The sequence below is a fragment of the Pisolithus orientalis genome, assembly GCF_024613125.1.
Source record: "Pisolithus orientalis strain OTSU chromosome Unknown F5J12scaffold_9, whole genome shotgun sequence".
In the NCBI taxonomy this organism is placed as follows: domain Eukaryota; kingdom Fungi; phylum Basidiomycota; class Agaricomycetes; order Boletales; family Pisolithaceae; genus Pisolithus; species Pisolithus orientalis.
The window spans coordinates 574,493-588,078 of record NW_026260790.1 but is presented as its reverse complement, the minus strand read 5'-3'; the positions used below and the strand labels follow the sequence as shown (position 1 = coordinate 588,078).

At 47.1% G+C, this 13,586-nt stretch overlaps 1 protein-coding gene across 1 annotated transcript; it reads left to right on the top strand.

Annotated features, from left to right (window-relative positions):
* Window positions 1–583: 583 nt before the first annotated feature.
* Window positions 584–3,940, top strand: F5J12DRAFT_781774 (uncharacterized protein; the record flags this gene model as incomplete). Its single annotated transcript, XM_051742610.1, has 17 exons — window positions 584–756; window positions 803–885; window positions 936–1,019; window positions 1,083–1,241; window positions 1,278–1,369; window positions 1,467–1,537; window positions 1,612–1,814; window positions 1,864–2,003; window positions 2,123–2,210; window positions 2,265–2,304; window positions 2,353–2,663; window positions 2,720–2,775; window positions 3,071–3,224; window positions 3,271–3,371; window positions 3,467–3,528; window positions 3,643–3,688; window positions 3,830–3,940. The coding sequence occupies 17 exons, from the start codon at window positions 584–586 to the stop codon at window positions 3,938–3,940; spliced, it is 1,974 nt and encodes a 657-aa protein (XP_051601386.1).
* Between the last annotated feature and the right edge of the window lie 9,646 nt (window positions 3,941–13,586).

Sequence of the window (13,586 nt, the reverse complement as noted above, 5' to 3'; positions counted from 1 at the left end):
TCTTCTACCCCCAGTCATTTGTTGAATCACTGACCATGTCCACTCCTTTTTGCTCTTCATTTGGTTTTATACTCTTGCTTGAATTTGAATCAGCAAGGAACCAGGTGACTACATGTTCCTGGAGGACTCCCCCACTGTGTGACTGCATGTCTGCTGTGTGATTCTCGCTGTGCCTCCACAAATGTTGCCCTCTGATCCCTCTATGAAGATTGGCTCCCCCATTGGGGTTCACAGGTCAAAAAGAATCAAGTGTACTGCAACATCACCTGGTAAAATCCAACCTGGGCAAGGTGCAAAGAAGTGCCATTGCACCATCAAACCAAGTACATATGCATAATTTACCCTGTCTTCCATGCTCATGCTCAGCCTCCTTCCAGCAGCACCAACTGGAAACCATGATACTGGTCCTGAGGTTAGAGCTGCATTAGGTCCCTTTTTTTTTTGGCTTGCTGACCTTCATTTTCAGGAGGCCAGATCTAGTGTAGCTCGATGTCCAACTCACAAGCCACATCCACAGCATCCCTCGCAAGGTTTATCAGAAATGGAATGCAAAGAAGAGTATCTCAATTCCTTTTGCTCAACAATGGTTCCACTGAAAGATGGTACAAAATTGGACTGCTGTACTGCCCTCAAGCAGCTCCATGGAGGCATGACCACTATGCAGGATATAGTGGATGAGGATGATCATTCAGTGTTGCTGCTAGCTGTCCCCTCCAATACTCCTTCAGACAATGAGGATCATCATAAACAATGTAAGTTTGTATTCTCTTGCAACCATATTCCCTCTCAACATCACCACTAGCTGTCCCCCCCAGTACCACTTCAGATGCACATCTGCACCATGGCCTCCAGAGCATGTCAATGATGAGGATGATCATGAACAATGTAAGTTTGTATCTATATGCAACCATACCCCTTCTCAACATCACTACAAGCTGTCCCCCCCAATATCCCTTTGGGTGTGCATTTGTCCCATGCCATTCAGAACATGTCCAGCAACAGGGATGATCATGAACAATGTAAGTTTGTATCCTATGAAGTCATATTCCCCTTAAAGGCTGACCCCCCAAATACCCCTTCAGCTTGTCACCCACCCTGTACCCCTCAGAAGGTCTCCTACAATGACCAGTCCACAGAGAGTGAAGAAGATGAGCAAGCAGTGGCAGTTGTTATGCATAGTGAAGACCCTGCTGACTTTGGAGAAGTTTACCATGCAAGCAATGTTGACCACCAACCTTCAGGTATTGTATTTAATGGCACTACTTTTATTTACATAGCACTTATACTCCAAACAGACAACAGTGACAACAAACATAGTGACAGTGACTGGTCCACCACTGTGAGGTACAACCTTAAATGTCAGCAGATGGTGAGAGCAATTCAAGCTGGGAATTATGACCTTGACACTCATCCATCCACCCCTCCTCTTGACTTTCCTTCTTCTGAAGATACTGTGGACACTGAAGGTACTGCAGACACTGAAGATACTGGTGAACTTAGAAAGCACAAAGGGAAATCTACTCATATTCTGCCCAAGGTCAGTAGACACTCTGAATCTGATGAGGATGGGCTTGCTGCAGAGAATGGGCCCCTGACTTTAACATGTGGTAGGCTCCCCATTGATGCCTTACAGAAGGCACAGGCACTTGGTGCATGCACCACTCAAGAGGTCCAAGCCATTGCCAATGAATATGGAAAAACACTTGTGTTGATTATGGCTGCCACTGGGCTCACTGCTAAGGCTACCCAGGCTGAATCAGTTTGGAACATACATCAGGCTTGGTATGCAAGTACCAACCCTAAATTGTCTGATGGTGAGTACCTTTGTGTTCAATTCCTTCCTTGATCCTGACTTGGTCATAGAATCCATGAATGATTACTACAGCTGCCAGATGAAACATTATGAGAGTCGTAAAGATGAGGGAGAACATCCTGAGCTGTGGGCAAAAATTTGGAAGTTCTGGGATGAGAGTATCAATGGTACCAAGGACATGAGTTCAAAGGTAATGGTCAGCCAGGTAATGACATGCAGGGATTTCTTCACACAATCAGTTCATGATGTTCCCCTTTCCCCCCCCTGTTTTTTTTTTCTGATTCATGGCATAATTATATCTTCATGCAGGCACAAACATGGAGTAATGTGGAGGGCATCCATGTTTTTGGATGTGTCATTTATAGTAGAAATGATGAAGCTGTGCACCAAGCTCAAGGTGTCTTTGCTGGCTCTTTGCTCTGCATGTAACTTGCAAGTGAGAGGCAGACAGATGTTGCAAAATTATTGGATTTTCTCTCTACAATTATCAAGTGAGTACAATCATTGTGGGTTGGATTTGCACTGACAATTTACTCTAGATATAAAATCCTTGACTCTGCTGCTTCTGTCCTGCTACCCAACTTTGCCCTGTTATCACAAAAGTCATATGACCACACTCTGCTCTTCATCCACAAGCATACCATTGTTGATTGGCCAGCTGGAGTTCCAGCAGTTGGTCCTGATTTCAATGTGAAGCACCTCAATGCCAATGAGCTCCATGCTCTCACTGTTCCATTTTTGAAAGAGCAGATGGAACAAGATTACAACTTGGAGGCTCCAGCAGAGGAGGAAGAAGACCACTTTGTGCCAGTACCTGCTTCATCATTTTATCTCAAGCATTGGACAGCTGGTGAGTATTACTGATCTTGCACAATTATGCTGGCCTGACTAACATGAATTATTCAGACCAGCTTCAGCTGTTGCACAAAGCTGACCCAAAAGCCTTTGACATTCCATTAGTAGTGAATATGCTTCATCACTCCCTTCACCTCATTTCTGACTTGCAAGCATTTGTCAAAGCACTCCCCCCAACAATGCACCAAAAGGGCCCTGACCAGGAGGCAGCCCCTTGTCTCCCCCCATTCCCAGCTGAAGCACAACCCTACATATGCACATGAGCCTGTGCAGCACCAAACACCTGCAATGCTTGTTGACCCCCTCCAGCATCTGAGTATTCACCTCTTCCTCCCTCATCACTGCCTGACAACTCACCTTGCTCATCTCCTCCATGAGCTACACATGATCCTGCTCTGGTAGCACATCATCTACAACATGGTGCCTCCCACAGCCACTCTCCAACCCTGCACTCCCACTGCCACCCCTGCCACTGAAAACAGAAGTGTTGTTGAGAATATCCAGAAGACAGAAGCAAGAATGATGCAGGCCCATCACAGGGAAGGTCCCATTGCAGGTATGCCATTAGTCTGACCTGAATGCATTATACTGACCCAATGCAGTGTGGTTGAGTATGTTTATCAGAGCCCCCCACACAAGAGACACCACTATCCACCTGATGATGAAGATGGCTACCCCTGTAATCATTATATCCACTACTGAGGTACATTATGTACACCTATGTTACATACCCCCATCTCCACTGATTACATGCATAACCCAGTGCTTGTTGATGATACCCCCCTCCCCATTCATTAGTACTATGGACACCAATCCTTACCTTTCAGTGAGCACCACCCCACATGGCTGTTGCTGCGGAGGTATGTCATATGTATTTTGATTACCATCCCATCCCCACTGATTCTATGCATGGCCCAGTTGCTCACCAATGATACCCTTCCTACCCTTGTACTTCCCATTCATTAACACTGTAGATACAGAGTCAAAGACTTCATCCCCACTAATTCTATACATGGCCCAGTGTGTGCCAATGATACCCTTCCTACCATCATACTTCCCATTCATCAATACTGTAGATACAGAGTCAAAGGCTCACTTCAGTCACCCCCCCCAGGGGACCTATTAGGTTCATATATTCTTATAGATGTATCCACCTAATAGGTGTTGACCACCTGGGTATTCCCAGCGACTGCTGGAGATTCACCAGGCCCTGGAGATTCTCCAGAGCAAGGTGTCAGACATAGACTTTCTCCAGGATTATTACATCTATAAGAGAGTGCCTGGGGTCCAAATGGGGCATTCCCCAGTGGATTAATAGACCAATTTCCTGGGCATCATGGGGGTTTCCCCAGCCTAAAGGGACCTGTTCCCAGGTCATCCTTGGGGATTCTCCAGCCTAAATGGACCTGTTGCCAGGGCACTGTTATTATGGCAGGGCATGCCACCCCATGTGCCAGGTGAATTGGTGTAAGTGTAGCAGCACTCTGGAGGCTGCAATGCAATGTTGTAGATATGTTTTGTGAATCTCCACTATTTTATTTGCATTTTTTGGAGTTTTCCCACACATCTGGGAAGTGTAATTTGTGTGCTGTTCATTCAATTCCTGATGGATTGACTTGATACCTTCTACACAGGTAGCTGGGGACATGGGGCATGCATCTGAGGTATTAAGGATTGCATAAACTATGTGTGGGATGCATGCTGTGATGTTCTTTTGCTTTTACCATTCCCCTTATATCTCTTCAACCAGTGACTTTGATTGGATAATCCTTCAGCATGTTGTAGATACCCCCTAGACCATCCCACCTGCAAAATTACAGATGCATATGTCAAGAATTGAATGAGTGGTGACATGATTCATGTTGGAGCACAGCCACACTTAGCATTCAGGGGCAAGTTAGTCACGTGCTAGGTACATAGTGCCAGATGCAAGGTAGGTGCAGTCACATGGTGTCATGTGACTCAGGGTTCACATCACCATGTCACCCTTGTGACCACATGACCAGAGGTGTGGATGCAGTCATGTGAGGTCACATGACAATGATGGCATCAATCATATGACTGCATCACGTGATCTGTTATGTCATGTGATCAATTGTCATGTGACCTTCGCACTCTGGCTAGACCCTACACTTTTTGTAGTCAACAGTAGCCAAAAATGCACACTACCAAAGTGTAACCTAGCCTACACTATTCAGCACTACCAACTACTACAACTAGCACTAGTAGGTGTTAACACCCCAGCAAGTGATAATGGAGTGATGTCATCATAATGAAAGTTATAGCTCCTGATTGTGCAATCATGATGGTATGCCTATCTTATCAGCAAGTGGAAAATTGCATGAGGAAAACACAAAACACTTATGATCAGTGCCATGCCAGGAGAAATCAATGGCAGCCCTAGAGTCCTTAGGCATAGTACTGGAGAAAACACTTTCCATGGCAGCAGCTGGGTATACCCAACCCATTAATAAATAGACTTAATGGGTCTCCAAAGGGGATTGACTGACATGCCTGCAGTCTTCAAAGCTATCATGGGACATCCCATTGGTCTCCAGAGAGGGGAATGGGATGTCCCATGGTAGCCTCTGAAGGTATCATGGGACATCCCATTGGTATCCAGGGAGGGGAGTGGGATGTCCCACAGTAGCCTCTGAAGCTATCATGGGACATCCCATTGGTCTCCAGAGAGGGGGGTGGGATGTCCCACAGTAGCCTCTGAAGCTATCATGGGACATCCCATTGGTCTCTAGGGAGGAGGGTGGGATGTCCCACAGTAGCCTCTAAAGTTGTCATGGGACATCCCATCAGCCTTGAGGGAGGGAGGTGGGATGTCCCATGGTAGCCTCTGAAGCTATCATGGGACATCCCAATGGCCTCCAGAGAGGGGGATGGGATGTCCCACAGTAGTCTCTGAAGCTATCATGGGACATCCCATTGGTCTCTAGGGAGGAGGGTGGGATGTCCCACAGTAGCCTCTAAAGTTGTCATGGGACATCCCATCAGCCTTGAGGGAGGGAGGTGGGATGTCCCATGGTAGCCTCTGAAGCTATCATGGGACATCCCAATGGCCTCCAGGGAGGGGAGTGGGATGTCCCACAGTAGTCTCTGAAGCTATCATGGGACATCCCATTGGTCTCCAGAGAGGGGGGTGGGATGTCCCACAGTAGCCTCTGAAGCTATCATGGGACATCCCATTGGTCTCTAGGGAGGAGGGTGGGATGTCCCACAGTAGCCTCTAAAGTTGTCATGGGACATCCCATCAGCCTTGAGGGAGGGAGGTGGGATGTCCCATGGTAGCCTCTGAAGCTATCATGGGACATCCCAATGGCCTCCAGAGAGGGGGATGGGATGTCCCACAGTAGTCTCTGAAGCTATCATGGGACATCCCACTGGCCTCCAGAGAGGGGAGTGGGACATCCCACAGTGGCCTCTGAAGCTATCATGGGACATTCCACTGGCCTTCAGAGGGGGGGGCTGGGATTCATCTAGTATGTATGATCCACCACCCACAAACACACTGATTGCCCAGTATTCTTCAAATCTGTGCATAATACATAAGTTGTATTACATGGTTTTGGAATGGTGGTGACTCTCACATATCCCCCCACTTTGACAGGTGTGCTCACCATCCTGGATGATCATGACAGCTATGTATGTTTTTCCAATCAGAAGTGGCATTTCAATGTGAATATGAACTGCACTTTTTTGAGCTGAGGACCCCTGACACCTAAGGCAGTCATGGGACAGCCCAAAATATATTACCAAAGGGCTGGGATTATAGGACATCCCAGGTCCTGAAAACTGTAAATAGCCCTGGGACATGGCCAGATGTCCCTGGAATGACCTGGTCTGAGTGGCTTTTAGCTTGGATGATTTGGAGAAAAACTTCAGCCTAAATGCTTATGAAAATGGGTTACCTGAAGTGATGAAGTCATGAGAGATGTAGCAGTTGGTGTCCCTCATCATGTCTCACCTACAGTCCCTGCTCCACCCCCATCAACTTTGTAGTCACCCCCTCAGTCACTTGATTCCACTCTGCTGTATCCTGAGTCACCCCCAGATGGGTTTGATGTTGCCTCAGCCTTTCCTGCATTCCATCCCATTCCTGTCCAAGCATTCCCACCTCCTACCAGTCCCTTTCCTTTTTACCCAGGAGCTACAGTACACTGATGTGAGTGGATTGGAGGATAATCCTACTCTTGCCCAGATTCATCACCAGATCAGAAGAGAAGAGCACCAGTCACTTGTCTTGCTTCTTACTAGCCTTGCTCATTGCACTCCCCATCTGTCCTCCCTTTATCTCAACTCAAACCATGCACTTGCTGGAGAAAGAGGTACCAATGAATCAGGAGTTTACTTCCAAGACTTCCTTATGCTTGATACTCACTTGGTCTGACAGGTTCCCACCCCACTTGAGCATTAACATGAGCTTGAAGGTTCTGCCTATGTCAGATTCTATCCTTGTCTACTCCCAGAGCAATCTCTAACTCAGAGCAATGCATCTCCACCTCCAGCTGACTCAAGTCTACCTGCTTCATGTGTACTCTCTAATGGCATTACTTGTCATGACCATGTCTAGACCACCCTAGACCAGCTCTATCCCAGTCTCAACCAGTCTTGTCCAACCCTCACCCCAGCCCTGGCCTTAACCCTTCAACCTAGAAATGTGTTAGCTTTTGAGGCACTGCAAGGCAGTGCCCAGTTGAGTTGTCCACTCAGTTGGTACTGGGCTGGTGTAATACCCAGCCCAGCCACTAGTCCTGCCATGGTTCCTGGTAAATCCTTTGTTCATAGTTTTGCTTGATAATATTCTTTGTAACATCCTACTTACCAATCCATTTACCAATCATTGCTGTACTGGTGCAAACCAGTCCCCAGTGCTACATTACACTTACTTTACCTTTAGTATTTAAGCCATAGGATAAACTGTTTAGCCTCAGCCTGAAATCAACCTAGTCTCATCTTAACCTGGTCTCCTCTGTCTTCTGCCTCTTGACTGGACTATGGCCCATGCAAGGGAATAGCACTGCACCTTCAGTTGCTAAGTCCAACAGTCCAACCCTCTAGTATCTTGCCTACCTCCCTGACCTCTGACTGGACTCTGGACTGGCTTTGGACCAGTGATGAACCAGACTTAACAGTATTTCAGACTGACACTTGTGTGGGTCACTACCCTTCTGTCCAAACCTCAGCAATACCTTCTTGGCATGCCTACCCAAACTAGAACCCAAGCAGCATGGGTATGTGCTACCACCAATCCAGAATCTGCCTCAGCTGTCAACTTGTGCTGCACTGCTGCCCTGGTGTCCTTAGGGACAGCCAGAAGGTTTCCCAGTGAAGTCAACAACTTCAGGGGCTTTTCAGCCCACAAATCCACTACACCCATCCCTGATCGACCTCCTGCACCCACTAATGATCTGATTGATGAACCAGATAACTTCAACCCCAGTGGTGATGACCCTGGTGATGATGGTCCTGGCAATGATGGGCTGGGAGATGACCCAGATAATGACAACAAAGATCCCCTCCCAGAAGATGATGTCAAGCCCAGGGCAACCATGCTTGATAACCTCACTAAAGCCATAGAGCTTCTCGCATGCAATGCCTGCACCAGCTCTGAGTTGTCCTCTAGGACCAAGCTGTGCAAACTGGACACCTTTGATGGGACAGACCCAAAGAAGCTGTGTGCTTTTCTTATCCAATGCAAACTTAACTTCTGGGACCAGCCCCAGGCCTTTCAAAGTGATCAAACCAAGGTCACTTTCATGCAGTCATTCCTGAAAGGGATGGCTCTTGAGTGGTTCAAACTGGACCTACTTGGGACTGAAGACCCAGAGGACTGGCCCTACTGGATGGACTCATGGAAAGAGTTTGTCATAGAACTCCAGACTACCTTTGGACCCCATGACCCAGTGGCCAATGCTGAAAGCCAGTTAGACCACCTCCAGATGAAAGACAATCACTGGGTCAACAAGTACATGGTCAAGTTCAACTGGCTTGCCTCACAAGTCTGGGGATATGGTGATGGCACTCTGTGCCACTTCTTCTACACCAGTCTCCCTGACTGCATTAAAGATGAGGTCTGCCAGGTCAGCAAACCCAGAACCTTGCATGAACTTCGCCACCTGGCCCTGGAGATTGATATGTGCTACTGGGAATGCAAGGAGGAAGTTCAGTGGTCCAGTAAGCACCAGGGGTCATCCTCTGGTAACAAGTCAACTCCCAACACCAGTCACAACTCTCAGTCTAAGCCCAGTCAAGAGAAAACCAAGACCAGCAATAACTCTGGAAATGGCAACTCCAGTAACCAGTCTTCACCTAAATCTGCCTCAACCAGTCAGACCAGCTCAAACACATCCAAGCTGGACTTGAGCAAGTTGGGAAAAGATGGCAAGCTGACACAGGAGGAGGACAAACACTGTAGAGACAACAACCTCTGCATGTTCCATGGGGGCACCAGACATTTCACAGATAAGTGTCCCAAGAAAGCCAGGAAAGCCAGAACTCACACTGTGGCCACCTCTGAGGCAGCACTGGCCTCAACCTTGGGCTCTTCCCCCAAGGCAAAAAAATAGGTAGCAGCTCTCAGGACTCTGCACAGACTGAGAGCTGCATTGACTCCAGCTGTGCACTCACAGAGGCTTGTCTCAACACATCTGCTCTATCCAATCCAAATTCATTAACTCCCCATGTTTCTTTTGTCAGTCACAGTTTGCCCCAGTTTTGTACTCTAGTGGACTCCAGTTCCACACATAGTTTTATAGATAAAAAATTTGCCAATCAACACTTGTTTACCCCTTACTCCATTGTAGGCAAAGTCCAAGTAGCTGTATAATACAAGCTAGATGGCTTAGGTAACAACAATAAAATGAAGGGAACAAATTGCTTGTCCCAAGGGGTTCTGGACTGTCAAAACTAGAAGGTGGGACTCAGTACTTCATAGCAGTAGTGGATCATGGCATGTGCGGTGTGTTCCACAGAGTAATACTGGCAATGCGAGTGGTGTGAGCAGTGTACATAGTTCATGCATGGTTGTTGCAAGGCATGCAGTGTAGACAAAGTGGAAAAGAAACTCATAGTGACCTTCTGAGTGCCAAAAGGTATCATTCTCTACCTACATACAGGGCTTTATAGTCCAGGCAAACCCAGAACCTAAGTAATACAGGGTACAAGTAAGGGGAACCTGCACAACAGCATGTACATACAAGACAGGCCTGAGCAGGGGCTGAGGGTATGCTACTAGCATAAAGGGAAAGAGACCATGGCAAAAAGAAAAGAGTCTGAAGAAAGGATGTCACTGGAGCACAGTGGCTGTGGGTATAGCATTCTGCAAGAGGGAGTGAGGGCATGGGAAGGTAGCAAGGTAGGCAGGAAGACAGTGCATGAACATTGTGGATGTGCTGACATCAAGTAGCTGCCTCTCACAGTTGTTGAGGCTGTTGCATACTGAGGCCACAGAGTCACATGCAGCCTACCTTCACCTTCAGGTGCATGTTGACCAGCTCACTGAGGCATTGGAAAAGATTGGGGTGGAGTAGGAACATCTGCAGTTAGTCTAGATTTGCTACATTGTCTTGTCTGCATATCAGCATGCATAGTGCTAAATATACCGCTGTCTTCCCTTTTGTGCAAGGCTGCAATGCAAAACAACTTGAAGTGCTTGAACACTCTCCACAGGACAGAGCAGCCATGGTAAGATACAGTGCATGGGGTACTGCCTGACTTGTCTTCTTCATGCAGCTTTCAAATTCTCTCAGTGGTAAGTGCTCTTGGTATGGTATTGATGGTAGGATTCAATGGTGTTTCAAAGAGGGAATGAAGGGACTGTTTATTGGGTAGCTGGGATGGTGTAGGGAATAAGTACTCCCTACTAAGGTGATTTAATTATTTTATCTTTTCTACTGTGTTTTTTGCTTTGATTTACATTGGTGATACTTAGCCAACTTGTGTGGCGCATTTTTGGTAGCTTAGTCAGCAATTTTTGCGCACTAGTGTAGGTCTACAGTACAAAAAAAAAAAAGGAGGAACCAGACAGTGAGACAGTGAAATCAAAGACTGCAAATGAAAGACTGTGACAAGCCCTTGTTGAGGCACTCCCAGACAACCTCCAGATGCTGTTACTCACTCCTTTCACTATTCCATTCATTCTGCCCAACTCAAATCCACTCCCTCACCTGTTTTCACTGATCCAAGCTCAGAACCCATCCAGGTTGAACTAGACCCTTTCTATCTAGCCCTAGGAGTCCCCTGCAGTCTCCCTAGCTTCGCTTTTTACCTAACCTACAATGGTCTTTGGGTATTAAATGTAAGGAGACAGAGAAGAAACTGAAAGGAAAATGGACCAAGGGGCACATGCTGACTGTGCAACCAAAGAGGAAATGCATGGCTTAGTTTCAAGTACCTGTGGTATACAGTGGCTGAGGATGGTATCAGTGAGACTAGTAAGAGAGGTAGGAGAGATGTTGTTTTAGCTATATACTTATTTTTGTTATTTTTCTGGACTGTTTTTGACTTTTTGTTAGCAGTTTTCATTTTCTTTGAGTGGGGACCAGCTATCAGTAGAATCTCCAGATGAAACCCAGGGTGAAACAGAGGTCTCCAGATGAAAGCTGGGGTAAGACAGATGGAAGGAAATGAACTATGTTTGATATCAGATGGAGTGAGTGGTATGCAGGGGACTTTGAATGCTGACTGTCCCCAGTCAGTGCAGGAGAAGGAATGAGGGTAGTGGAAGAAGCCACAGAGAGGTGGGTGAAGCTGCAGAGGGAGCTAGGGGTATCATGGGAGAGGAGGGTATGGAGGGAGGGCATGATGGACAGGCTGTGGGGACTGGAAAGGGCAGATAGTCAGCTGTCCAAGGCAAAAACCTCTACCTCATCATCAGTGGGGTCATCCTCAGCCTCATCAAGAAGGTGGTCTAGTTCTTTGTCATCTAACCCAGTAATGCAAGTGACAGTTGCACAGGTTTGAGACCGTGGGTGATATGGAAGGAGGCAGAACACAGAAAAGTGGAGCTTGGGGATGGAGCCATCCAACTCAGCCAGCAGGTATGAGCCCCCAGTGGTCCATCAAAGGATGACCATGGGACCTGTGTACTGTGGCTTCATTTTCCAGTTCAGTTCTTTCTTTACATGGGAGTTGCAAACAAGCATGAGGGTGCTGGGAGCAAAGTTATGGTCTTTAATGTGATGCTGAAAGGTGACTTCGAACTGCTGGATGGACTGGAAATGTGTGTGGAGGACATTATCATGGACCTGGTCTAGGTCATCCTGATGCTTCTGTAACCAGTGTGTGTGCCAGGCAATCAATTCTGTGGTAGTCAGTGGTGTCGCATCATTGTGGGATAGGGGTAAGAGGAAGGTAGCCTCAGCAAGGTCAAAAGGGACCAGCAGCTCAACACCATGCACCATGAAGTAAGGGGATAAACCTGTGGACTTCAGAATGGTGGCCCACTCAGCCCAGAACACAGAGTGCATGACAGTGTGCCAGCAGTGGTTGTCATTCTCACAGCTCTTCATGATAGCCTTGCATACATTATAGTGGCAACACTCTACAATGCCATTAGCCTGTGAGTTGTAAGGAGGAGATACAGATGTGACAAATGTGATATTGCATGGCTAGGGCATCTAAGGCTTGAATGAATGTGGGACCATTGTCAGTAATGATCCTGGTGAGTGGTCCCCAGTGGCATAGAATGTCCTTGAAGATGAAGGATGTGAGTGCAGTACTATTCTCCATGTGCAACATGTGCCATTCAGGATATGAGGTGAGCACACAATGAGCCTGTACTATGTAGCAGTAGCTGCCAGCTTTGGGCATTAGCATCATGTCAATGTGAGCTTTATGAAACAGGCCCCCTATCATAGGCACAGTGGGAGGTATGTGCAGTTTCTGCATCTGACAGATCTGGCATTTGTGACAAGTGTCATAACCATTGTCACACACCAAAGGTGTTTGGTGAGGTGGACATGGATACAGCTGGTGAATGGAGATGAAGACCATAGCCCTCATGCAAAGAAGGACAGCCAGAAATGTTGGCAGTCATCCCTCACACAAGAACAAGTCATCAGTGCCAAAGAAAAAGAAAGGGAGTGAGTTAAGTGCTGGTTAAAATTCTTACACACCTGTGTACAGCATTCCGGTTTTTGACATATCTCTGCTATTTCTGCAGATACCGAGACCATTCCCACACTTGCTTGTAGTGCTCAGCCACACACTCCTACCTTCCAAGATTGGAAAGGATTTGTGCACTCCACACATTTCTACAGCACTCCCTCCAAAAGATGCTCATTTTGCTAATTCTTCTGATATGGCCACCTCCATGTCAATCATTTCACTTGTCCCCTTTGCTAGGGACCATGGCTACATATATCTACCAGGAGTTCCTACCAGCTTCCATCCTGAAGCATCCTGGTACATCCCACCCTTGTCTGTGCCCTCTCAGCCCATCCAGCTTGGACAGCATGTTCTTTTTGTCAGTATGACCTCTAGGAGGACATTCTTTGGTCACCTCAGGTCTGTCATTTGCTTGGAAAGGTCTTATGTGGTCATTTCAGTCTCTCCAGTCCAAGAAGCATATGGATCCTTCCTCCCTGCTCCCTGCAGTGTCTTCATACCAGTCTTGTCCATCATTCTTCCAAGATTGTGACAGCTACAGTATAATCTACTGTTCCCCACTCTCCCTGATTGCATCCATGACAAGCATGATGCACATCTTGCCTCCTTGTTGCAAGATACAGCAGAAGACACTCCCCCTTCATCCCCTCTTCCAACAGAGCCTCATTCATGAAGTTTTTATTTGCTTCACTGAGAGGATGGTTTGGGGGGGAAAGTTGTGATCCCCTATGCTCCTGTCACCCCACAGACCCCCAAAGCTTGACCCCTGTTGACATCTGACTCACCCTGTCCACTTTTG